Raw genomic sequence first — 27,834 nt, forward strand, 5'->3', positions numbered from 1 at the left:
ATTCCAAATCCAGAGAGGTTTCAGGGCTGGCATGAGGCGTGCCTTGAAAGGGTTACTCAATTGTGGAGGGACAATAGGTTCATCACGATACTTGAGCTGGAAGAGGTTCTTTGTATGGGTACACTCTGTCTTCTCGTACCTACAATTGAAGGGAGTGTTGACGAGGGAGATTTGGAAAGGGAAAATCCAGAGGGACCTTGCACCCTTTGAGAAGATCCTAGACACCGCAACTGGTTCCAAAGGGCTGATCGGCCCATTATACAGAGCCCTGGTGGACACGAGAATGGAACCCGTAGATAGGTTGACACAGCGATGGAGGGAGATCTTGAGATGGAAATTCCACCTCGGACATGGCAAAGGATATGCCGGGGAGCCTCCCAAACATCAGTCTCTTGCCAGTGAAAACTGCATGTCATCAAATTGCTCCACCGTTGGCAATACGACCCGTTGAGGCTTTCCAGAATGTTCCAAAGTGTGAGCCCCATGTGTTGATGTGAGTGTGGATCGAGGGCTGACTACTGGCATATGTGGTGGGGGTACGATATGGTCCAGTCCTTCTGGGATGAGGTCATTATTTGGATTAAGGACCTTGAATTGGATCACGATGATGAAGACACCGATGTTGATACTGTTGGGTCTACAAAGAGCAAGAAGGGAAATACATAAGGTTGTTGAAAATAGTGCATGGCCTGCTGTTCGCGGGGAGGGCTGGTCTGGCTGCACACTGGAAGAGAGAGCTCCCTCCCGGTAAGAAAGAATGGATCAACACGGCCTGGAACTTATACTTGATAAAAAGCATAAAGACGACAATACATGGTGACCCTGGGTCGGTGGAAATAGAATGGTCCAACTTTCATGATAAATACGCCACATAAGTAGAATGAGCGACCTACAATTTCTCAGTGGGGAGGGGAGTCACAACCCCTCGACCTCAATGACTAGGTCATTATGCACCGACTGGAATTTACACCTGCCCAAGAAAATATGGACTCCTTAAGAAGTATAATGGAGCACGTGTGAGCCGTTTCTTTGTTAATATGAATATGGAGGGGGGGGTTAGGAGTGGGTGGAGGGCAGGCGATGGGGGTTTGAGGAGTTGAGCAAAGGTCATTTTTGAAGATTTTTTCTTGTAACTAGGGGTCCTAATGTTCTACTTCGTATTTTGTCTTTTTCTTGTGAAAACTCAATAAAGCTGACACCTTTTTTTAAAACAGAGCTGCTACAGTGCAGTATAGGAAATACAATGCAGTATTATCACCAACTTGAGGAGAACCATCTCCGGTTCCGGAAGCACCTCAAGACCTTCCTCTTTGCTTCTGCCTTCTCTCCCCCTCTCTCCTGCAGACCGGCTCTCTTGGCACTGTGCACCTGGCCACTCTCTTTCCCCTGGGCCCAGGTACCGGCTCACCCTGCCGCCCTCCTGCACTGCCTCCTGGCCACCCCTTGCACTGGTGGACTGTATCTGAACCTGTACAGCACCCCCTTTTTCTCCACTTATCAGATTTACCCAGCCTGCTGCCATAAACATACACTTTGTCACTTGCTAGCTGCACTGCCACTGTTTATTGCCTCCATTTTCTTTTTCTTTTTATTTATTATTTATTTATCTGCTCTCCTGTGCGCCGCACTTTCCACTCTCCCCTTTCAATGCACTTTTTCCCTTTCCCATGCACTTGCGCGTTCTTAATGTCACTGGTCCTAGTAAGATCGTTGTTGTTTTGTGTTTCTCCCCTGTTCCCCTCCCTTGCCTAGTCGTGTTCTGAAACACTTTTGTACAAGCGCGATACAAATAAAATATCATATCATATAACTGTACTAACCATTTAGGTAACTATGAACTGGGATTTGCATCAGCAAATTCTAAAACTATTTGCCCACAACATCAACAGTTTGTACACCAATAAAGCCATTTCACTAAAATGAAGCTATGTTAAAATATTGTACACACATTATTTTTATATTAAATTATGACAAATTCACAGATTAATTTATGCATCCTTAACCAGAAAACCAAGACATGCAACCTAACTGTCTTGAGCTTAACAAAGAAATAAATGAAGGCATGCCAACAGTCTAACATTATTTTGAGTATTAATCTTTTTAAAGTAAAGTCATAATTCTATTTCACATAATAGGTAGACAATAAAAACCGTTGTGTGTAAACATATTAACACTTAGCAGAATTTGCACTAATACCCTAACAAATGTAATTTCCATGCTTTGTACAAAATATGTGTGCATCCTTTATTTGGCCCCCTACATGCATGAGAAGTAGATAATGACATTTTATAATTTAAGAAATATTTACATTTCTTAAAAACTAAGAATTATGTAAACTTCTATTGGCACTGATAGTTGTCGGCAGTCAGCAATACTTATTTACTATATAAATATGCATTCTAAATTATAAAAAGTATATCTACATTGCCATTTGATAATTTATTTAAAAATGTAGTGGACAATACTTTACAACACTATGCATGTACTTATATAAAGTTGCTGAAAATAAGGCAAGCAGTGAGCAATACGTAAATAATCCACAGCCACAATACCATAAGTAAGAACACACTACCTAAAATACATTGTATGGGGCATCTAAAAATAGAATAAGATTGATCCTTTTTATATTAATTTTGTTCAACTAATTTCTTCTCTTTTTCTCCAAAGTCTCACATATACAAAAGCCTGAAACACACAGCCAAAATAAGAGTCCCAAATACCTAGCCAGTGATTTTTCACTCCCCCCACCAGCAGACGTCGATATACCTATAAAAATAACTTGAAATGAAACACTGACACCCCAAAATATATAGCCGCGGGAACAGAACTACTCATACCCATGGTTATCTGTAGTCCTTTGTAGCCTTGGATATAGCCGTGAATATCGGCAAAACGGGCGGGGAAGAAAAATGCTTTCCTGCCCTCCATCACCTCACCAAGTGTGCACATTCGACTCCTATGATGGATTTAGCTGTAATTTTGCAATACAAATTGTACTCACGGGCGACCCCACCTGGAAATTTTGGGCAAGATTTGTTAAAAAATAAAAAAGTATAGAAAGTTACAAAATGCTGTTTCGTGGACTATGACGAAACAGCATTTTGTAACTTTCTATTCATTTTCCCATAGAGAAAAAGGTACATTTTTGGTCAAGTGATCAGCCAAAACTGGTGGACAGAATGGGACCAGGTACAAAACTACTTGGGCATAAAGCGTTGACTCGATTTCCGGAAGGACTTTGTTGTTATTTATCTAGTAGATTTTAAACTATTTGAAGGAGAAGGTGGTATCCCCTTCTCCCAAAACTGTAGCTATATCTCCCAAGGTGCATTGCAGCAGAGAGGCTGACAGGATTTTCAGAAATTAAAAAGGAGCCATTTTTCCCCCAAATGTATATTGCTAATAACTTTTGACTTGCTTGGTGAATTTGGATGTAATTTTCAAAACAGAATATTTGTCAAGAGCCCCCACCCCTCAAACTGCTCTCTCTCTCTCTCTCTCTCTCTCTCTCTCTCTCTCTCTCTCTCTCTCTCTCTCTCTCTCTCCCCTCTGCCAGTTTATGAATCAAAAAAACTGGCACATGATCTCACCCCTTCATTACCACTTTTGTTAATAAGTCATTACAGAATAGGATTGTCCCGGAGAGTTTGAAACTTTCAATTGTGTCACCTCTATTGAAAAAGCCATCATTAGATGTCGAGGTACTACAAAACTACTGTCCTATTGCAGGACTGCCATGGCCATCCAAGGTCCTCGAAAAGGTTGTTACCAACCAGCTCCAGGATTCGTTGAACATTAACTATTACTGGACACATTTCAATCTGGTTTTCGACCAAAATATGGAACCGAGACTGCCCTGCTAGTAGTACAAGATGAAATGTTAAAGGCCGTGGACCAAAGGGAGCTCACACTCCTGGTTATGTTGGACTTGTCCGCGGCCTTTGACACAGTAAACCATCAAGTTCTCTAGGAACGACTACATGAGATAGGAAGAGTATCCGATTCAGCACTAGACTGGTTTAGGTCTTTTTCGACCAACCGTCAACAGCGTGTGAGATTGGGGGAGTTCCTGTCAGACCTCATTTGTTTGAACTGTGAGGTTCCGCAGGGATCCTCCCTGTCCACACTGCTGTTCGATCTGTATATTCGGCCCCTTCTTTAAATCTTGAGATGCTATGAGCTGTATTTCCACTCATATGCTGATAACACCCAGATCTTTGTACGAATTGTTAATTTCCAGGAAGCATTTAGCAAATTAGGGCTATGCCTGGAAGAAGTAGACAGCTGGATGTTCAAGAACTATTTGCAACTTAATGCTGCCAAAACCGAACTTGTATTATTCGGACCTAAAAACCTGTTCTCAGCAGCCAAGAAGCTGCCTATTCCGCCACTTTTGGGCAAGAGTCTCAAATTTGTATCTAAAGTCAAAAACCTGGGCTGTATGTAGCAAGAAGACCAGGGCAGTGAAGCCCAGGTGCGAGCTAAAATCAAGGCAGTATATTTTGTCTTCCCATTGTTACGCCGAGCACTCCCCTACTTACCAACAAAAGATCATGCATTTGTGGTAGGAGCACTAACCAGCGCCCACTTAGACTATTGCAATAGTCAACTGCTGGGTATTCCCGCTAAACAGCTTCAGCGGCTTCAGAAAGCATAAAACGCGGCTGTTAGACTAATATTCAAGCTAAGAAAAGCTGACCGGTTACTGGTCATTTGGTCAAAAAAAAAAGGTCGACAGGACAAATGGTCGACTCAATTTGGTCGAAAGACAAATGGTCGAACTTATTTTTTTTTGTATTTTCACATTTCTTTTTTGGGGGGGGTCCCCCCACCATCCAACCCCCTTTTTTTGCTTAAAAACCCTTTTTTTTCCTAAATGAAAACCTGAAAAATATATATAAAAATAAAAAAAAAATGTGTCGACAAAATGACCGGACAGCAAGCTGACCATGTGTCTCCATTTCATCGGGAGGTGCATTGGCTATCAGTCAATGATCTCATTAAATTCAAAACAGCCTATATTGTCTTCAAATGTATCGATGGCATCGCTCCCCTCTATTTACAAGAGCTAATGCAGCCATATTATCCAACAAGACAATTACGATCCTGTGACAGCCATCTTCTGACTATCTCTCACTCGGTTTTTGCATTTAAAGGCGACAGAAGATTCTCAGTTTTTGGTCCCAGGCTGTGGAACTCCCTGCCATTATCTCTAAAAACAATGAGCTCACTTCCTCAATTTTGCCGGACACTGAAGACCTTCCTTTTCAGGTAGACGGCCCTGTGTTTTCTGGGAGCCTGTTTTGATCTTCTTCCATCTACCGTCAGTTGTGTCATCTGCGCCAATATACAGTTCAGTTCATTTGGTGCACGTTACAAATGTAAAAAATCAAAATCAAATCACAATGTAAAGGTTATTAAGACAACAAAACACCAGTTTCACACAATTAATTTTCCCATAGAATGAAAGTGCAGTTTTTTAACAGTTGTAGTGCGAAAACCACTGGGCAGTTTTGGACCAAATGAGAAACAACTTGGGCACAACGCATTGACTTCAATTCACCAACCGGTTTGGGGTAGATCCATCCAGTAGCTTTTAAAATATTTGATGACAGAGAAGGGGGTGCTCCCTGCTCCTTAAAACCTTTATATCGGCCTTGGTACTTTTCACAGCAGAGAGCCTGAGCGAGGCTAATAACATTTGACTTGCTGGATGGATTTGGATGACATTTTCCAAACATTTTATCAAGAGCCCAACTAAATTGAACATTCTGGGAATGATTCATTAGAAAATGTAAAAGTTATTAAAACAACATTAAAATGCTGTTTTCAGCCTACTAGCATTCATCGTCTCAAGGAAACAATTTAACAGCCTTAGCGTGAAAACCACTAGGCAGATTTTGACCAAATAAGAAACAATGTATGCACAAACCATTGACTTGATTTTCGCAACTGGTTTTTGGTAAAGGCATCGAGGTTTTTTAAATATTTGACAGAGAACGGTCTGCCCCCTTTATATCGGTATTGTTGCTTTGCAGCATGGAGGCTGATAGAGGCAAATAACCTTTTGAGTTGCTGGATGGATTTGGATAAAAAGTTCTAAACCAAGGGATAGTCAAGTGACCCCACTCAAATTGGAAATTTTTGGAACAATTCATCAAGTAATGAAAATGTTATTAAGAATGGTGTGAATAGTGTATAGTGGCCCGGCTTTTGCTCGTGGCCACGGTTTTTGCCCGTGGCCACCTACTGGGTCCAAAAGAAATAGCCGAAGACCCAGGCTAGTGGGCCCAAAAGATATGTAAAATGGCCACGCCCGAAGGCGGTGGCCACATAGTGGGTGTAAAAGAAACATATTGAGGGATATGGCTAGCGGGCCATAAAAAAAAGATGGTATAACTAAACCCTTGAAATTCACTGAAAAAACTTTTGTTAAAGTGCAGTTAAGTTGACCAGATTTAACCCATCAAAACCCTTGACATTCATGACCAGCTTTCCCGTTGCAAAGCCCATGAGCACATACATATAAGAGAAGAGTTTCACAATGGAATACAAAATGACATTATGGGGGACATCAGTGGGAGCGTGCCGAGTTAAGCTGGCCACATCTGCTGAATTTCAAGGGTTCTGTTGTTACATCTTGTCAGCTTAACTGCATTTTAACGTTTTTTCAGTGAATATATATATATATATATATATATATATATATATATATATATATATATATATATTATAAATTCAGTGAAAAACTTTGTTAAAGGGACATTTGTGATGTCATCTTTGATGTCCTGGGTGTTAGTCTTAGCAGTGCACGGTGGTGGCACGAGTTATGGTTGCTTAGCTTACCATAACTGGCGAATTTTAAGGGTTTTCGGTTTTACTTGGAACCATAACAAAGGGTTTTATTAGTGCAACGTCACCATAACATCCTTTTCAATAGATGAAGACCACTAACATCTTATGTCCTCAAAGTGGGAACGCCGGGTGGTAAAAAAAACAAAGATTTTCCTTCCTACACAGGGATGCATGCGGCGTCCCGGTGTAGGAAGGAAAATCTTTTACCAAGATGGCCACCATGGAAAGGGAAGGCGGGGTGTATAAAGAACACAACAGGGCATGAGCGGGGGTGGGAGGGAACAGGGGAGACACATGGGCATGAGCGGGGGGTGAGATGGAAAAGGGTACAAACGGGGCTTGAGCAGGGGGTGGGGGGAAAAGGAAGGAAACACGGGGCATGAGCGGTGGTGGGGGAATATGAGGGAGACACAGGGTATGAGCAGGGGGTGGGGAGGAACACGAGGCATGAGCGGGGGGTACAGGGCACTCACAGGACATGAGCGGGGGTGGGGGGGAAAAGAGAGAGACAAGGGGCATGAGCGGGGGGTGGGGGGACACGAGGGAGACACGGGGCATGAGCGGAGGGTGGGGGGAACACGAGGGAGACACGGGGCATGACCGGGGGGGTGTGGGGGCAACAGGAGACAGACACGGGGCATGAGCGGGGGTGGGGCCAACAGGAGAGAGACACGGGGCATGAGCGGGGGGTGGGGAGAACAGGAGACAGACACGGGGCATGAGCGGGGATGGGGGGAACAGGAGACAGATACAGGGCATGAGCAGGGATGGGGAGAACAGGAGACGGGGATGGGGAGAACAGGAGACAGACACGGGGCATGAGCGGGGGGTGGGGGTACAGGAGACAGACACGGGGCATGAGAGGGGGGTGGGGGGTAACAGGAGAGAGACACTGGGCATGAGCGGGGGGTGGGGGGCAACAGGAGAGAGACACGGGGCATGAGCGGGGGGTGGGGGGCAACAGGAGAGAGACACGGGGCATGAGCGGTGGGTGGGGGGCAACAGGAGACAGACACGGGGCATGAGCGGGGGGTGGGGGGCAACAGGAGACAGACACGGGGCATGAGCAGGGGGTGGCGCCAACAGGAGACAGACACGGGGCATGAGCGGGGGGTGGGGGTGGCAGGAGACAGACACGGAGCATGAGCGGGGGTGGGGAGAACAAGAGACAGACACAGAGCATGAGCGGGGGGTGGGGAGAACAGGAGACAGACACGGGGCATGAGCGGGGGTGGGGGGCAACAGGAGAGACACGGGGCATGAGCGGGGGACGTGGGGGGCAACAGGAGACAGACACGGGGCATGAGCGGGGGTGGGGGGAGGTAGAGAGGCACACGGGGCATGAGCGGGGGTGGGCGGGAGGGAGAGAGAGACACGGGGCATGAGCAGGGGGTGGGCGGGAGGGAGAGAGACACACGGGGCGTGAGTGGGGGGTGGGGGGAAGGGGAGAGAGACACACGGGGCGTGAGTGGGGGGTGAGGGGGAGGGCGAGAGACACATGGGGCATGAGAGGGGGGTGGGGGGAGGGAGAGAGACACACGGGGCATGAGCGGGGGGTGGGGGGGAGGGAGAGAGACACACACGGGGCATGAGAGGGGGGTAGGGTGGAGGGAGAGAGACACACGGGGCATGAGAGGGGGGTGGGGGAGGGAGAGAGACACGCACGGGGCATGAGCGGGGGATGGGGGGAGAGACACACGCGGGGGGTGGGAGAGAGACACACGGGACATGAGCAGGGGTTGGGGGGATGGGGAGAGACACATGGGGCATGAGCGGGGGTGGGGGAGGGAGAGAGACACATGGGGCATGAGCGGGAGGGGGAGAGACACACGGGGCATGAGCGGAGGTGGGCGGGAGGGGGAAAGAAATGGGGCAAGAGCGGGGGTGGGCGGGAGGGGGAAAGACACGGGACAAACGGGGCAAGAGCGGGGGTCGGCGGGAGGGAGAAAGAGACACAGGGCAAGAGAGGGGGTGGGCGTGAGGGGGAAAGAGACACGGGGAAAGAGCGGGGGTCGGGAGAGAGACACACGATGCATGAGCGGGGTGTGTGGGAAGCGGAGAGACACACGGACATGAGCAGGGGATGGGAGAGACACACGGGGCATGAGCGGGGGTGGGCGGGAGGGTGAAAGACACACGGACATGAGCGGGGGGTGGGCGGGAGGGAGAAAGACACACGGACATGAGCGGGGGGTGGGCAGGAGGGAGAAAGACGTTGTGTGCAGGCGGCAGATCCCGCTCCTCGGCCCTCCGCTGGCCACCGTGTGCCGATGGCGTGAGCGGGGGCTGGAGGAAAAGGGAAGACACAGAGCATGAGTGGGGGTGAAAAGAAGGACACACGGGGCATGAGCGGGGGGTGTGGGAGGAACAGGAGACAGACACGGGCATGAGCGGGGGTGGGGGACTTACTGTGCAAGCGGGATGCAAAGCTTCTCATGGGAGGAACAAAGATGGCGGGCGTCTCTGAAGCCAGACGCACTGCACGCTTTCACCACATCCAATGAGAGAGCAGGTCAGATGTCCGCGGACATCACGGAAGCTGCTTGCCCAATCAACGTCTTGTCCGCGGAGCGAACAGGGAAGTGTGTCCGCGAAGCGAACACAGATATCAATAATTTTTTTCACTTACATTTTTGTCATTTTTTTAAAAACTACTGGACGGATTTACACCAAATAAAGCAAAGCACGCTTTCGGGACCAAGCCGCCGCTCCTGCTGCAAATTTGGTGTAAATCCGTCCAGCGGTTTGGGCTGTAGGCGTGAGCAAAGTTTTTTCCCCATTATATCTAAGGGGGAAAAAAAAAGTTTTGGGACCCCCCTATAACTTTGCCCCCCCTGGACGAATCCTCACCAAAATTTGCAAATAAATTCAGAGTGACCCAAATACTTTTTTTGCAAAGTTTGGTGAGGATTCGTCCAGGGAGGGTGAAGTTATAAGCCACCCAAAAAGTGCTCTTCCTATGGAAACAGCAACTTAACCATAACTACATGGCCACTATCGTGGCCATGTAATATCATAAAGTACGAACTAACTTATTCCACTTTTCACTTGTCCCGATTATTTTGTTTTTTTGTTAACACTGGCTTAGCAATATACAATACAGAAGGGCCGCACTCTTTCCCATAACCCTGTACTTGTCAGTGCCATATCCCAGGGGGCACCTTTTGGTAGAGTGTATGTTAACCTGCACATTTTCAACTTCGGGTGTGGGGGATAAGACCGGGAGACCCTGCCTGTGTATGCTGATTTTGGAAGAAGAATTGATTACAGGGGGATACATTGGGAGATGAAATACCACAAGGTTGATGCGTGGCTTTTTCTCTTTCCCAAGGTGGTTGGCATAGATGACGAACGAATGGGAGAAGAGGTCTGTGCCTGTCTTAAGCTGAAGGATGGGCAGGAGTGCACTGTTGAAGAGGTCAAGGCCTTTTGCAAAGGAAAGGTAAGAGACTTTCTTAGACCCCCCCCCATGGTCCCACGTGTACACTAGTTGTTGCATGTACGTCAACACCCATTACATGTCACTTACCCTACTGTTTGCAGCCCATCTCACAGCACGCACTACCTTCTCCATATAACTGAAGAGAACCTTGTTTTCAGTATAGTTAGCACACGGTTCTGTAAACATCCATATATGTGCATTTTATTCATCTATACGTATCCCCACAGAAGAAGTCCCATGGTTTGTGTCAGGTGATAGAAATGGAGTAACCCTGGGGGCTGGGTGCCACAACCCTGTCCACGATTTAGGGCCCAGAGAAGATATAGAGAGGATACACCAGGCTCCCCAGTACATCATCAGCCTAGGCTCTATTCACCTTAATGGGAGTCCTATGGTCAGACTCCCTTGTTCTAAAGAACACCCCTTCTTTCTACAAACTCAGAACTTTGAGGAAAAGGGGAAAGCCAAGAGAGGAAATGGCTTACTAGCCTGAAAACCTAAGAAACTTCTAAGACGACCTATACTTCCTTACATGGGACGAGGCCAAACTGATAACTCCCTAATGCTTAGTCACAGCCCTAACGTGCTATGTAATGCAGTCCATCAGTACCCATCACTCACTTTAGGGACTCGGGGTGCAGGGCCACAGCTCCCCTGCTTTCCTAGTGAAACACTGCACCATAGCTGCTTAGTTTCCAATGAGTTTACAGACTGGGCTGAACCTTTTTGAAACTGGTTCTTACAACTAGGAGACGCTCCCGTAACTCAACTGCCAATAATATTTAAAGACTGCATAATCATCCACTACGAAACCTCAGCACTGCAAGGCACCTTTATACCTAAAAAAGAAACTAACTAGATGCCAAGTTAATTATATATCTAAACAATAACCCTGTTGTGCCAGTATAATCCACCCATCAAGAAAATACACTATGTCATGATGAATTCAAGAGTTTACTGTAAGTAGAATGACCTCTCTTAAACATATGATTACAGCATCTCTTAAATGTGTGATTCCAGCACATTACACAATGCCGATGCCAACATATGTTTCGCTTAGCGGTCACAATTCTTAGCATGTGACCGCTAGTGAGCTTCTTCAAGGATAATAATACATCAAATTGTATGTTTTCTTATCCTTATTATCAAAACCGATAGTACTATCATAATTATTCAACGGAAAGAAAAAAAAGGAAAAAGAGAAAAGAAAACAATTATAAACGTGCTCAAAACTAAAACCAAAAGTATGTCCTTGTGACAGAGTGTATTTTTTTAATGTGTGGATTATATTGGCGCAACAGGGTTATTGTTGAGATTTATAATTAACTTAAAAGGGCTCTAACAGGTTGAGGCCAGACAAGCCTAGTGCAGCCATTGGATTTATTTTGTATTCTTGTTATGAACCAATATTATCGTGAATAAAATAGCACAAGCAGGATCATTTGAGGAACCTGAGTAAATATTAGAAAAAATAGATGTCAAGTTAGCAGTTATTTTGGCTGCTTAATCATGAGTGCATAGCATCACCTCAAGCGCTTAATCGCTCATCTTGCCAATCATGCAAACACTTGTGCATAGGTGCGTTATAAATAGCATATATCTTATCATATGATATTATGCATCCAAGTTGAACTAAAAGAACCATTTTGTTGTTCCATCCTATTGGTTCCGCACTGAATTACAACGTATTATAGAGGTGTATGCCACACCAAGAAGTTATACTTTTGACTAACATTGAAAACATCTTTATTGTTCAAACGGTATTCATTTCCAGACCATTTTCTCCTGAAGAAGATCTTGGAGATTGAAACACACATTAGCTAGGGCATATTTATGTTCAATTCATGTGTATTTTCTGGCAAGAAACTTTTATTGATATACAGTGATAAAAACGAATTTGGAATAATGAACTACTTTTGAAACAACCCTTAAATAACAAAAAATACAGATTTATTTAATTTAAAATATATATGGGGTGGGCTAAGGGAATAAAACGGGTCGGGAGTTGATTGGGGTGGGGTTATGGACCTAGGGAAATTGGGGGCTTGGGGAGGACCCCCCATGTAAAAAAAGCTATTATGTTAGGGTCGTGAAAAAAGTTTTTGTTATTCTTGTTTTCGTTGTGATCACATGGGATGATTGTGTTCAATAACTGTGTATTTCCTTAGAAGTTAGCAAGCACCCAAATTTACAAATATTACCAAGGCACCATTTTTAAAAATGTTCATTTGAACAGTTTATCACATTTTTCGAAAGGAAAGATCTGCCCCAAACTTCTGTATGGTATTGAGTTGTTGGACAAATGGGTATTGGATTATCTCTATTTAATTGAAGGTGTGATTTGGTGTAAGGTGCTGGGTATTTCAAACTCATTACCAGTAGCAATTATTAGGCATGAATTGAGTCTTTCTTCATTATAAGCAAAGGGTCGGTGGCGACCCTTGTCACTATTTGGGAAATGTGTGCAACCCTGTAGAAATACCTTGTATTGGTATCTTGCCGAGATTATGAACCACGAGCAAGACCAGACTTCGGGGAAAATCAAAGCACGCTGTGAACAAATATTGAATGATCTTGATCTTACCTTTGATGAACTGGTATCCAACCCAAACAGGATGAAACGCAAGTTGATGGACCAGGATTGGTCCTATAATACAGAAAGACTGCATGGTTATGCCTCTTTGTCCCACCTACAATTTGAACATAAGCGTAGAGGGAATCTTCCCTCCTATTTGGTTAGATTCGTGACAAGATGAGAACTGTATTAATTTGTTTCAGATGGAACCAACTTTTGACCAAGAAATACTCTCCAGGAGGAGTGTGGTATCCGTTAATGAGGTTCAATGTAGGTTCTGTCAACAGGAAGACAGGGTAGAAACATTGAGGCATTTGCTGGTGGAATGCCCACAATTTAGATCTAGGATGTATTTGCACTTTCAAAGATTTTTTGATGCCTGTGAGAGTAGTGGTCAGGATTCTTTCTGGGAAACTTGTATTACTGGTCTGAAAACATCAACGGTGGTTTGAGTGGTAAATTGTTTGTATAGCTTAAATATGAATAAGGATTTAGGACAGAAATTAATTTGAACTATTTCCCTAATATTAGGAATGGGTGTTGATTTTATGCCAGTTTTATTTAGAGAATCTGTTACTTTAATTTTTTATTTTGGTTCTTTTTTTCTTTTATATATTAATTGTGTTGCATCAAACTGTATTGTTAAGGGTGAATTTATTTTTAACGAATAAACATTAAAAAAAAAGAAAACGGTGGCACTAATATCTTAATAATGAGTGGTAGGTGCAGTAAAGTGTATACATGATACAGGCTTCCTGCAATACCAGTAGATGGTATTTTCAAAACCCCTATTAGTATTCAAGGAACTAACCCCTGTCTTTTTTTTATCACAGTAAATGAATGGAGCCACTGCAGGGTGCAATAGGAGTTTCTCAAAAACTCACCAGCGCCTCCAGTCCTAGAACTGCAACTGCAGTAGTCCATGGAGCCAGGCTGCCACCAAAGGGGCTTATAAAGAAGGGTGGGGTACTTCATCCCATATATTAGACCAGTACCTAACTGCACAGTGCATGATTGATTAAAAATGACCACCCTCTAACTGGCATACACATATAGTACCAAGCCCCAAAGTATCAAGCCCTCCTCCTCCTCGGCTACCTTGCCCTCTCCTCGTACCTCCTCTGCCCACCCTCGGGCTCCTTCTACACTTCCACGGGGAGTACCTCTGATTTGTACCCCTCCCTGGAAGTCTTTCAAGGATGGAAACCTTCTCCACCTTGCCACTCTTAACTCTCACTCAGCTGTCAAACACTCCTCTGACATCTGCCATCTCCTGGAAGAACTAGACCTTGATGTCTTTGGTCTCACTGAGACATGGTTCATGGCCAGCTATGTCACAAGCTTTGACACTGTCCTTCCTGATGGCTACAAGATCCTCTCTGCCCCAGATCCAATCATTCCAGTGGGGGTGTAGCCTTGATCTTCCTAGAGTGGATTCCTGTCTCTATAATTCCTATGCAGGCCTACTCCTCCTTTCGAATGCCTGGTCTGTAGGCTTTCTCTCTCTCTCCTGGCCACTCTCTCACAGTGGATACTATCTACCGGCCACATGGTCAGATCACCTCCTTCCTACTTTCTCCTCTCCTCTCTCTCTCTCTACCCCTCAGGCCAACCTAACCCCCACACTGCCACCCACCTTCTCAGTCATTCGACCCATGAAGCGTGTGTCAGTTGAAGCGTGTGTCAGTCAGAAACTGCTCTCCTGAACACCCGTGAAGACCTGCTCTCTAACCTCGATGCTATTCTCCCCTCTGTCCTCATCTTACTTGATCTCTCTTCTGCCTTTGACATGGTCAACCATGCCATCCTGCTCAGCCGGCTCTGTGATAACCTGGGTATCACTGATCAAGCTCTGGCCTGGCTGACTTCTTTCCTCTCGGACCGACCCTCCCAGGTCCAACATGGGTCCTTCCTCTCCTCTATCTTTCTCTCTACCTGTGGTGTTCCCGAGGGGTCTAACTTTTCTCCCTGGTTATTCAACCAATACCTGGCACCTCTCGCCCACCACATTGCTGCTCTTTGCTCCAACCTTCAGTGCTATGCGGACGACACTCTGCTCGCTTATAGGCTCCCCTCTGCCGGCTCTTTTTTTCTCCTATACCTGATTTTCTGTCTGCCACCAATGATCTCTGCCTGAATGCCGGTAAAACGGAGATCCTCCTCATTGGCACACTTGCACCTTCTTTTCCTGCCACTCTCTGGCCAGCCGCCCCTTGGCCCTTTTCCTGCTCCCACCTGTGACGCTAAGAACCTCAGGGTCATCTTCGACTCCTCAGTCTCCTTCTCTCCTCACATCTCTGACGTCTCTAAGAAGTCAGACTACCAACTGCAGCTCCTCAGAGGTTGCCTTCCATTCATCTCCTTCCCCCAGAAGGTCTCTGTCTCCAGAGCTCTGGTTCTCTCTAGGCTTGACTACTGTAAACAGCCTCTTTTTAAATCTGCCTGCCTCTACAGCTCACCCAGAACAGGACTGCAAGACTTGTCCTTGGCCTCAAGCCCAGGGATCGTATCTCTCCAGCCCTGAAATCTCTCTATTGGCTCCCAGTGGCTGCAAGGATCAAGTTCAAGACCCTTTGCATTGCCCAAAGGGCCTTCTAGGGCTTGGGACCACAATACCTCTAACTCTCTCTTTGGAAATATCTTCCTGCTCGAGCTCTTTGCTCCTCCACCTCCAACTCTTTGAGGGCTAGGCACTTCTCCAATCAACAGGGGCAGATCTCTCTTCGGCTGGCGCCTCCCTCTGGAACAGACTCCCTGTCTCTCTGAAACTTGAGTAGAACCATCTCTGGTTCCGGAAGCATTTCAAGACTTTCCTCTTTGCTTCTGCCTTCTCTCTTCCGCTTTCCTCCTGATTTCCTGTTTGACACTGCACTGGTCACCTGGCTACCCTCTGAACTTTGAGCCCGGGTCCCTGCCCTCCCAGTTGCACACCTGCACTGCCTTGCAGCAAACCTTGCACTTGGGTCTGCATCTGCAACTCTACAGTCCCCTTACCTGCACTTATCAGACACTTGATGTCTGCACTTAACCCTTGAACTGCCACCTGCTGACCACACTACTTGTTTTTGATCCTGTGTCCCGCACTTGGCCTTCCCCTGACACTTTCCCCCTCCCCTCTCCCTTGCACTTGCACGATCGCAATGTCACTAGGCCTAGTAAGATCGTTGTCTTTGTCCCCCATTTGTTTACCCTCCCTTGCCTCGTAGTGCCTTGAAACACTTGTGTATAGGCGTGTTATAAATGTCATATCATGTCAAACAGAAAGGGATGGACAAAAAGGGAAAGAAGCCAAAGAAACTAGGGAGACAAAGAAAAAGAGAGGTTAAAAAAAGGGACGTGGGTCGATGACCAGTGATAAAGGTGGGACAGCTGCCAGAAAACATTACAAATTCCAAAGCAAAATTGTTCACAAACAAGAGTCCCAAGATATATACATGTCCAGTGGATCTCTCAGTCAAACCCCACCTGAAAGCTGCCCTAATGAAATTGATTCAAACCTCTCATATAATGATCCAGGGAATGCCCAAAATAGAACATAGAAGAAAAATCAAACAGAAGACACAAAACATGAAGTAAAAGTAATAAGACCAAACTTTCTGGTTTGTATCACTCTATCAGACGAAGGCTCTCATTGCATCGGCCTCAGCAAATATTTCCTTCCCACACTACATTTTGAAAATTCCCGGATACCACACTGAGCCCAGCACGTTGAAGTCCATCAAGGATTTTCAGATCTCGAACATAGTGTGTTTCTTGACCACCGAGGAAGCACTGAATAAACAGAAAAGCAAAATCCTCTGCTCATCCATCAGCCACTCCAAAGGTTTGATCATCGATAATCTCTTGAACAGCTCTTATTTGCACGCTTAATTCTAGAATATTAGCTCCACTGTACCTTCCGCCAGTCCAGCAGAGGGCCAGAATTCCTCAAAGGCAGGAGATACACCTTCTGGACAAGGAAGAACTCACCAATATCCTATCCCCCCACCATTCACTCCACTTTGATGGGAACTCCCAGACTTTTTATCAAGCATGTACATAGAGTCCACCATTCGCTCTGTCGCCATTGTGTCCGCAGTATGGCAATTAGATACCATTAATTTCTCCTCCATTTATTATACACATGTTCCCAAAGTACTCATTTTTCCATGCCCTTAACGTGCCCCTCCATAACTTTGAGTCTTGACTTCATGGAAGTAAAAGAGCATGCCACCTTCTCCACTGTGCATTTAGAGTGTTGTGATAGTCAACATTATCACCAGGGAAATGTGGGTGGCGGGTGAGCCTCCTTCTATACATGCTAATTTTACTGAAAGGACACAGGGGCAAAAAAGTCTTCCTTCACCTTCCTACCTCTCTGATCCATCCCACAACAGTACCACAACTAACACCACTACGCAGCCAGCAGACCACTGTTCCCAACTGACTTCCAGGAGTGCTATACCTGAGGGTTGCCCAAAAGTTGCAGGCTTCACATGTTCCCTTGAGGGTAAATTACTGTGCTGAACCCGGTCATCGTGGCTCTCTTTGAAAATAAATATTGAATTGAGATCATCTTGAATCATTATACATAAAGAAATATAAATAATACAATACATGTGCCACTGGCTCGTTTGAGCAGGGATCACCACCTGCAGTACCCCCTACCCAAGTTTCTCTGACTAACCATGGAGGAAGAAACTGGGATGGGTATCTCACTCCCATCCCCATGACCCACTATGTGTGCTTCAACCATTGACTGCCATCACTTGCCTTCCCTAATGTCAGCCCAGCCCACTACCAGTGTTCATGCTCAACAGATGAGCTCACAAAATCAGCCACCAAATCCTGGCAAAGCCAGGACACTCACTGCCAGCTCAGGTGGCATGACAGCTTTCAAGCACCCAGCTCGTGTGCCCTATTCACAAACTGAATATTGCTGATATTAGCAATTATAATGTCACCATTCTTAAGCAGGCAGTAGACGGGACCATATATGACCTTATGCATTTGACATTCACCCACTCTCAGCCGTTTCCTGGTATGGAGAACCCCACAGCAAGCAGTACCCCACGAAAGTAACACAATTGCTGCCGCCAACCACTGACGCCACACAACCAGTTGTGGGAGTAGACTTGCATGGAGAAACGGGGCCTGTGGTGTAATCTGACTCTTAGTTTTGATTTCTAAGGGGCACACATGATGTTTGTGTCTCTGAAGAGGTCTCGAATGAGGGAGCATTGGGAAAAAACGTTGGTTAAACTGGATATCAATAGTGGTAGATGCTCAAATATGCCAAGCACCTGTGCCAAAGTGGCAAGATGTTACTTTTGGTCTTAAGTGCATATTATCTCATTTTCGTTGGTTCCCTTGTGGGCAAAGCACCTGTGCTCAGTAACCTAACTGCAATTGCCAAATGTTCTATATTTCATGCAGGTAACAGGGGACATTGGGCCTCATTAGGACCCTGGCGGTAAGGGGTCTACGCCAGCGTTAGCTGCGCCGACCCCTTACCGCCAACTACGAGTTCCCAAAGCGCCATGGTCACTTCTACGCCCGCTTTTTGCTGGCAGAGAAATCCATGGCGCTATGGGACCTTGGTGTTAATTACGCCACCGTAATGTACGGTGGCGTAATTAACGCCTTCCCCACTCCCATTGAGCCCTATGGGGCCGAAATGGGAATGGGGAAGGGTAAATGGGTCAATGGGGACTTACCGCCCCACCAACCTCGGAATGGGGCGGTAAGTCCGCCATCCGCCATGGCGTAAACGGACTTTACGCCATGGCGGAAAAGTCCGCCGATGGCGGAAAAAATCCGCCAGGGTCCTAATGAGGGCCATTGTAATGACTACCCCTCCCCCGCTCCTTTTTTAATCTTGATCATGTCCTCATAACCCGCATAAAGACAGCTGTGCCTTTGAACTTCAATACACAGCTCTAGTCTTTTTTAGTGAAGTAGACAGGACGTCTTATGCATGAAGAACACATTCTATAATTCACTAAAAAAGCATTTTGAGTGGCGTCCAATAAAATCACTGCAATCCCTGGCATGTTTTTTTTAAAATAAAAAGTTGGTATTCACCCATAAAGTGCCACCAGTAATTCAGTTTAGTCTTTATTGAGTCTTTTACTTTATTCAGTCTTTTGACCATAATGTCCATACCAATGTTATAGAGTTACTTGATTTCCTGATGCCAGTTTCTGCGATCCCTATTGGAAAGGTTTGAATCGTCGTAGCAGGGCTATCAATTGATTAAAATGTGACTAATGGACCTGATAACATCACTAGAAGCTTAATCACAGTTGGCCATCAAGTACCCACATAAGACATAAAATGTCACACTTCAACCAATTTGAAACACAGACTACACAGACACACACACACACACACCCATGATTCGCAGATGGTAGCGGCACGGAAAACCAAGGCAAAGGTTCAAGCAAACCGAGACAAATGAGTGAGGTGCAAGAATCCCTAGCTGAAATGAGTGTATGCCTATTAGAATCCCCATGTGGTGTTTGTGCTTCTAATAACATCTTTTAATTTGTTTAAATTGAGAGACTGTGTGGTGGGCACTTCTCATGTTAAAGAAAAAACAGATAATCCCGCCCACTGAGAATATGTGAGAGTGAACTACTGGTCGTCTATTCCCTTTTTCCTTGGGCGGCCTTGGCTACAGCCCAACAAGGAGGTGTGTGGAGCAGTGATGGTCCTGCATGCGGGTAAATGTGGGCTGAAGCTGAGTGGAAGACTTGGGGAATGTGGGTCTTGGGGATGAATGAGAAGGGCAGAAGCAAACAAACATTCTGTCCGACCGTGAGAAGTCCACTCAAGGGCTCAGATTTCAAACCCATAAAGACCCATACAGGGGGATGCATGAGCCCTCTAATTAGGCAAAAGGGATTTTACGGCGGCACCCCTCTTCCATTTCCATGAGAGCCACAATAGAACAGGAGCGGAAGCAGCAGCAAGTTAGTGGGGAGACAGGTTTGGAAAAAAAGGGTACGGACAGTGGGGGGAAGATGGCGGGCGGGAGCGACCGGCCATCGGGCAGCTTGGAACGCGGGCAAGATTGGTAGTTTCATCCCACATTACTAGCCTCCCGATTTGCTGGCCATCACCCACACCAAGAGATGCTAATTAAGCATTATGACATGATCCGGCTGACCAGATCTGGTGGTGTTGGCCTGGGACCTGTGTTAAAGACTGGAGCGAGGGTGTTTAACGTGGGTCTACGGGTCGATAGTGCCTGATCCGGCATGCCGGAGAGGGTCTTAACGCTCTTAGCACCCCGGGTTGGCAGTCTGGTAACCTGGAGTGCAGAGAGCATTGGATTTCCCGTTCATTGAATGAAAATACTTCAGTAAGATTTCAGCCATGAATGTGGAAGGTGGGGCTCCATACGGAACCTCTCTTCCATTTCCATGGCGCCACAACGGACCAAGAGCAGAAGCAGCAGCAGCTGCTCCGGCGGCATCTGCCATCGCCTCAATCAGGTAAGTGGGGAGGAGGGAAAAAAGAAAAAAGGGGAAGGACGGTGGGGGGGAAGATGGCAGCCAGTAGATTCAGCCTGCGTTCCTTGCCCGTTGATTGGCTGCCTCCCCCAAGCCTGCTGCTGATTAATAATAATGCAAAGATCCAATCTCTGATGTGCTGGCTTGTGGGAGAGGCTCAGACAGCATGCAGTCTTAATTCTGAAAAGGTGAATGGAATTGCACACAGTTCACATGTCAAAACCAAACAGATTTCATTTTGGCCACTGGAATTTTCTATAGACCAATCAAGCAATTCTGATATCCAAGTGTCATTGCCAAAATGCCAAGGGTCTCAGAGATAGATAAACAGTACCAAAGGGATTAACAGATGTAACAACTACTACCCCTGGCTACCACAAATTGACGTTCATGCGCAGTAGTCTGTCTACTTTGGCATACCAAAAACCTGCCGACTTTTTTTGCTGTTCTGCTACTGGCACCACACACAATACGTGCAATTCATAAAATAAAATTCAGTCCGGGTCCATAATCCGTAAAATCAAAGTATTTTAGGATAACCTATATTAAAAAGTAAAACACATGTTAAAAAGTCAGATTGTCCACAATGGCAAAGGGGTTTCCATGGTACACTGCACAGCACCTGTACACTTGATACAGTATTGGCAACATCCACAATTTGCAAAATTGAAATTTGGGGATGAGAAGACAAATAGAGCAAAACTTTAAATAGCAATCATGCATGTGTGAATTAATGAGCACTCGTCGTTTTTGCCATGCCAGGGGTACAAATGTTGCAATGTAGACTGATTAAACTGCATGCATTAAGTACTACCTTCCCAGGCCTAATCCCCATGGCTTTGTGCGTGGGTTTTGGCCAGAGCTTTCTGAGCATGGGATGTAGCATGCAAAAGAAATAGAAGGGTGACCTCTTTTCAATGGATGCGGTGCAGATGCAGACGCCTGGGGAGGAGCTGGATGGCACCCACCACATCGTCCAAGCAGTCAATTGGAGGACAACTACCATGAATTTGGCATAAACCACCCTAATGTATGCCAGGTAGACACTGTCTAGATAAGGATGCCCACATGAAGACATATAGATTACATATAAGATGTGACTATTGCACTAAAACGTGCCCTTTCTAGATTGGACACCTCCCTCAGTGTGAGTCCAGTACTTGTATACCAGGGTTCCCTTGTCAGCTTTAGATATCTTCTGGGGCTTACCCCAAAGTTTGCCCACACATATATTAAAATGTAATTGTTCAAATAGGCAACCCATGGAAGTTGGAGTGCTTTCTGATGGCTTAGGAGGTATGTTAGCATTTTCTTTGTAAATAATGCCACCCTCATTGGTCCATAGGTGCCTCCAAAACAACAGTGGTCTTAGTCTGCCAGCTAGGCAATTGATTTCACATCGAGTTCAGGTTATCAGTTGGAGGTGGCAATTGACCGCCAAGATGCCCAACCAATCACAAAGCTCACAAGTAGGTGCCCATATTATGGCATAATTTAACATAAATCAAAATATGCATGAGCGGTAGAACAGAAGCATTGACTCACTGAAAGAAAGCAGATCCCAACATGTGAGCAGCTTTCTATAATTCCTTTCCTGAGCGGAATGTGGCAGTGTTTTGTGTGGATCGTGGGGTGGCATGTGACTATGTGTTGGAGGAGCCCCTCATAAGCACTCAAGACGTGAGGGCGCAAATAGATGTAGCTCGTCTAAAAGAGACATGCGCTACACGATGTGTGCTTGGGATGACTGTGTATGTCAAATCAGACTTAAAGAGATGCAAAGAAGAGGCTGTCTAAAAGTGGAAAGGCTCAGCTGATGAAGTCCATGGATAAAGAAAGTGTACTTCCTTTACTGAAGCCCTCTTGAAGGGACTGACATTACCATCTCATTGTCTGCAGATATTATCACTGTGATTATGGCAACACTCATGATTCGTGTTTTACCCTCCATTCGTTCGTCCACTTTCAGAGGCAATATTTTAATGCATATTAAGAAACACAACCAGGCAGTACTAGTGTGTCTTTCGCCAGTGATTTTAGGTTTCTTGACTGGTGCGAAAATAGCCAAGATCACTTGTGAGGAATCTTGGTGCCTTCTCATGCAATCCCACTATCCCATTGCTATGCCTACCAATTGTGACAGTTACCTATTATGTAATTGTTATGTCCCGATTAACACCCAATTAATTACCTGCCCAATGAATATCACATTCTGATCACATCTGAAAGAGTCTATATGTGGGGAAAATACCAGAGAAAAAATGAGGACCAACATGTTTTGATAGAACAATTAATTTTGGAAATATTAGTGGTACAAAAGGAAACATTACAAACCATTCTTCATTTCATTGATAGCCTCAAAATCATGGCACACACACAACTCTACAGACCTTAAAAGATTACTTAAAATCGCACTCTGGGTAATAGGCTGGTATGGTTAACAGAATCTTAATGACAGAAAAAAGGATTAAAGGCCTTGAGTAACTACAATATAAAGTTCAGTTTGAGCAATGGACTTAACAGATTTGGAAGATCTTTGCTGAAATGACGACATCTGCCTCTTCAGTGTTTCCCAAAATTTAGACGACAAAGACCCAGTAATGTTCATGAAATAAATAGTTCCCAAAGCAGTTACATATGGACTTTGATTGCCTGCTCGAAATTCAAAGGACCAGACGGCCGGGAAAAGAAAAGCCTGGTAAGCCCAGTCACTTTATCATTTGCCCTCTTAGACAAAAACACACACCTCAAATGCTACTACACGCGAAGAAGCAGAATAACTTTCTTCATGAAGGTCACAAGGTATTCCTACGCATGGATGTTTCCAAAGCAACGATGAATAAAAGGACCCTTATTTTAGAATTACATGCAGCACATTGGGAGGACCTCAAATATTGTTTGCTGGAGCCAGTGAAGATGATGGAGAAAACAGATACTAAAACTACAGAAACTCTAGAATTGGATCATCTACAAACACTTCTTGAAGTACAGTTTATACTGTGGCGCAAAAACTGCCTGCTTGAAAAAACTCAGACCGCTGGGAATGTTTCAAGTACAAACATTAACTTTAAAGAACAATGCCTCTTACAATCCATCAACCTTCTTCCCAGACACCACAGAGAGTCAAAGAACTTGCAAAAGAAAAATCCAGATCGTCATTGAAATTAAAGCACAGCAAGAAAGCACCCATCGATTAACAGCATACTGATCTGTATTTGTTGATAAGGAAACACTTATAAATGCTTTCGCGCTGACTGGCATGACTAATAAGATCTGGCTCAAGTATTTAACACTGTGATTTAGGTCTATTACACAATTCAAAAAACATGATGGGATGTGTTTCAATGCATCATATCTATTAATTCTTTGGTAAAAATATTACTGGCTCCTTTCACACATTATATAATACTTATATTTGTGTTACATACAAGAGTGTAGGGATACACAACCCTGAGTACAGGAGCGGGCTGGCTATGTTTAGGTTTCAAATAGGTAAATAACTTGCGCTCATAATGTCTGTCAATATATTTGCATAGTTGTTTTTATTGCTAATAGTATTGCACAAGAACAACACAATATTTTAGTGTTCCAAACCCTTATTGTTCATGCTTTCATTATTAGGGTCAGGCAATGCTTAAAAAAAGTGACTGAGGGTGATGTATTTCATTATTACTGCATACCTCCCTGATATTCTCAATATCAAACCCCTGTGGGCTGGAGACAGGCGGGGGTTTCAAACAGGCTACCACCAGATGTCCCCTTACTAAAGATATCCAGCGTCAAATCCAAAAGGGATGCAAGTCAGTAGTCGCCAGGATCCATCCAGTCTCCATGTAATGTATTGTAATTATCTCTGCTTCCAACCTGAAAAATGGCAAGTAAAGGCCAGCTCAACTTCTTCATGGCCGAAGTGGGAAAGTGTAGACTAGTGTATAGTGCCTCAACAATTACCCCACATCCCCAGGGTCACCCATCCCATCACTAGCCTAATTTGCAGAGAGTTCCCCACCACCATTAAGAGCCTACTGTGACCTGACCTCTGTGTGACAGGGTACTTTTATACGTTACTCATTGGAAGATTTGATTATGGGTTTTTCTTTTTATGCACGTACACCCATACTTCCCCTACCTCCTTGCTACCAACCCTTTCCCATCCCTCCACACTTTATTCCCATCTACATATACCTATCTATGTTCCTATGACTATGAAACTTACCACTAATTAACATACCACTTTTTAATTTGTGGATGTGAAACTAAGGAATACAGTGACACACGATCAGAAGAGAGAATCTGAGGAATGGAGAATGGAGAGGTTTGTGATCCCACAACAATGGGGCTCTGCGAGCTCTCTATCAATAATGCATCCTGTACGTTAAGATGGGACAAGCTCACGGCCACACCCACCGAACCAGCTTACCTCACTCTGCAGGGCGCAGTGGTTGTTATGCAGGAGCCAGGCTAAATACCTTAAAGGTAAATGTTGGCATGGGGAGTTGCAATAAAGTACGCCACCCAGCTCGGAGTATCTGAGAAAACCGATCGTTTTGGGAAGGCATTGCCCCCCTGTCTGGTTGCCATGCACAAACAACTGGCAATGATTTAGAAATACATGGCCAGGTCCCACCAGTCAAGTGTATAAAAGGGAAGAGGCACAGCTGGAAGTGTTGGGAGCTATGGGCTGAAGTGCTGATCTGCAGGAGAGTCAGAGAGTGCAGGTTAGAGTGTACTGTAGCAGTGAGGAGGTTGAAAGGAGATGGATAGAGTAGAGAGAGTGTAGAAGTGGAGAAGAATATTTATTTATTTATTTATTTAATGATAATATACTTTTAGCCACATGGCTTTGTATATACATAAACAACACATCATAATAAAACATGTTAAAACATAAATAACATCAATATAAAAACATCCAATCCAGCTTTTCAATTGACTAATAGCCATCCATTATATATCAAACATCTTATAATGTCAACAATCTTTCGCTAAAAGAACGTTATATAAAAAATTAAGTTGATATCGTCACCAATCATAAAATTCTGCTAAATCTCATTTATCATTAGGACATCAGCCATATTATAATTTTTCAGATACTTATCATGCAGATTACATAGATTTTCACATTCTACTATTAGATGGCGGATGGACTCTATCAGCTCACATCCACACAGTCCACACTGTCTATCTTCGTACCTCATACCACACATGGTACCCGTAGTCTCTAATGCTTCGGAATTATTCAATTTTAAAATCAGATAGGTTTGAAAAAGTCTTTAAACTTGAGTATGCCGTGACGTATTTTGGAGTATATGTCCTTGACATTCTAATTTTACAATACTCGCCTCTATAAGATTTCAATGCCAAATCAATCATGTTTTGCTCATAGCTTATTTCTTGCCATTTTGCTTTTAACCAATTTTTCAATCCTATTTTACCTGTAGGATGGATTTGACCTCCAATCCATTTTACATTGAGAGCTTTAAGCAGGCCCATTGTACCAAAACCTAAATCTCCTTCCAACCTCAAAAACGCTTGGATAAACGGTGTCATTATTGTGTCCGTAGTCTGTTTACACAGTTGGTCATAAATCATTACATATTGGCTCAGATAGGATGACTTTACACTTTTCATTTCAAATTCTAGATATATGTATTCATTTGATGCCCTTTGTGGCAGCCGCATACGTTTTCTCAGCATCTTTGCATCAAGTTATACTAAACGCTTCACACATTTATGGCCCCATATCACAACTGCATATAACATAAGCGCTCACATTTTTGCAGTATATATTGTCAGAATAGCAGATACAGAATATCCCCCATTCTTCCCAATGAACACACTCAATGCATTAGCTGATTGTAAACATCGTGCACTGAGTGTGCATTAAAGAACAGGAGAGCGAGTGGAGAAGGGGACAGCAAGAGACTAAAGAATTAATAAGTAGAGAGGAATAGGAGGGGAAGAGAAATCGTTGCGAAGCGGTGAAAAGAGCAAGAGCAGCGAGGTAGTAAAGGAGATGGGTAGATGACCCGTAGACCCTGGGCCAAAAGGAACTTTATAAAGTGGTGGAGGAAAATTATAAGTAAGGCCCATAGAATGTAGACCAGGTCAGATTATTGGAGCAGTGGGAACATCCAATAAGGAGCAGACAGCGGATTATTCCCTGGGCTCTCTCCAGCTGCTGGCTGCCTGGCAGCTGGTCCCGGAAGCCAGGTCGGGTATACCTCTTACAAGAGTCCAAGAGGACACATGAGTGACCATGACAACATCAGCCCCCTCCTCAGGAAAGACAAGAAAGAGATTTTTTGGGACACTGCAATTCCCAGAGTCACTGACTGCCCACCAAGGAGGCAGACCCAATCAAGAGAGTGAGGGAAGGACAGTGGGCTATGGTTCTAGTAGGAACCCGAGATGGCCCAGACTTTTCATTGTGTTACCTAAGCCCATCCCATGCGGCTCAGTCAAGCCTAGTACTTGCTTTGTATGACCAAAAGTAAAGATGACTGTACACTTTTAAGGTTCTGTGTTTATTTTTCCTGGCCACTTTATTCCTCTGCATTTCGTTTATGCAATATTCCTGAATCTGTTTTCCACCTAAATGCCCTCCTCTAGCCCACATCCGCTCACCCCACCTCTACCCACAACCCCTCCACCTCCTACCCCACACACAACATATATTTTAAAAAAAAAAGAGTTGTATGACTTCAATGGTATCGCGTTGTCTGTTGATCCCATGGCGGTGACCATGGTCCATGGTGTGCACCACACAGGCTGGGTAGAAACACATGGGGACAGCAGGAACGTTGTGACACTCTTGATTTCAGGCAGAGATTGGCATGGTGCACATGCGCGTCGTGTGTGTGTGAGTGTGTGTGTGTGTGTACACATTCAGTCGCTGTTGATATTATAGGCGTGGCCCGGGAAATGACCATGCCAAGACTGGAACATCCAATACTAAGCAGATGAATGCAGGCTCGGACTGGCCTATAAGGCAATAGGCCCAGGGCCGAACCAAAAACACAAAATGCTATTGTGGGCCTGTTTCTCTGGTTAAAGTGGGCCACTGTTTTGGCCAATTTGGGCCAGCTTTCATGAGTTTATTCACTCTGCTTCTAGTAGTGTTGACGAGTGTTACTGAATAAATATTCTTGAAAATGCAAAATTTGCACAGCCCTTCACAAAAAAAGCACCCGCCGCCTCTTGGTTACTATTCAAACAGTGTCACAAAAGGAATGCATTGCCATTTGTAACTGTGGGCCACTTTTCCATTGGTGCCAGAGACAATGCTATGGCCCAGTCCGACCCTGTATGAATGCGATACAGAAAGGTAAAGAGTCATGAGATAAAATGGGTGCTGAAGTAGGGTAGTAGAAAGGGTCATATGCACTGATGATTGGTACTGGAGCCCGGAGAGGGTCCACCGTTGAACATTGTACACCAGAACTACACTTCCCATTGGTCTAAAG

At 44.9% G+C, this 27,834-nt stretch overlaps 1 protein-coding gene across 1 annotated transcript in view; it reads left to right on the forward strand.

Moving 5' to 3' along the window:
* Positions 1 to 27,834, forward strand: part of ACSF2 (acyl-CoA synthetase family member 2) — a 1,184,899-nt gene that overhangs the window by 1,113,229 nt on the left and 43,836 nt on the right. Inside the window, exon 14 of the mRNA XM_069654880.1 lies at positions 10,187 to 10,297. Within this exon, the coding sequence (XP_069510981.1) occupies positions 10,187 to 10,297 (111 nt within the window). The remainder of the gene's footprint in view (positions 1 to 10,186; positions 10,298 to 27,834) is intronic.

This window comes from Ambystoma mexicanum, chromosome 3q (assembly GCF_040938575.1).
Source record: "Ambystoma mexicanum isolate Mex_15411 chromosome 3q, UKY_AmexF1_1, whole genome shotgun sequence".
Lineage (NCBI taxonomy): Eukaryota > Metazoa > Chordata > Amphibia > Caudata > Ambystomatidae > Ambystoma > Ambystoma mexicanum.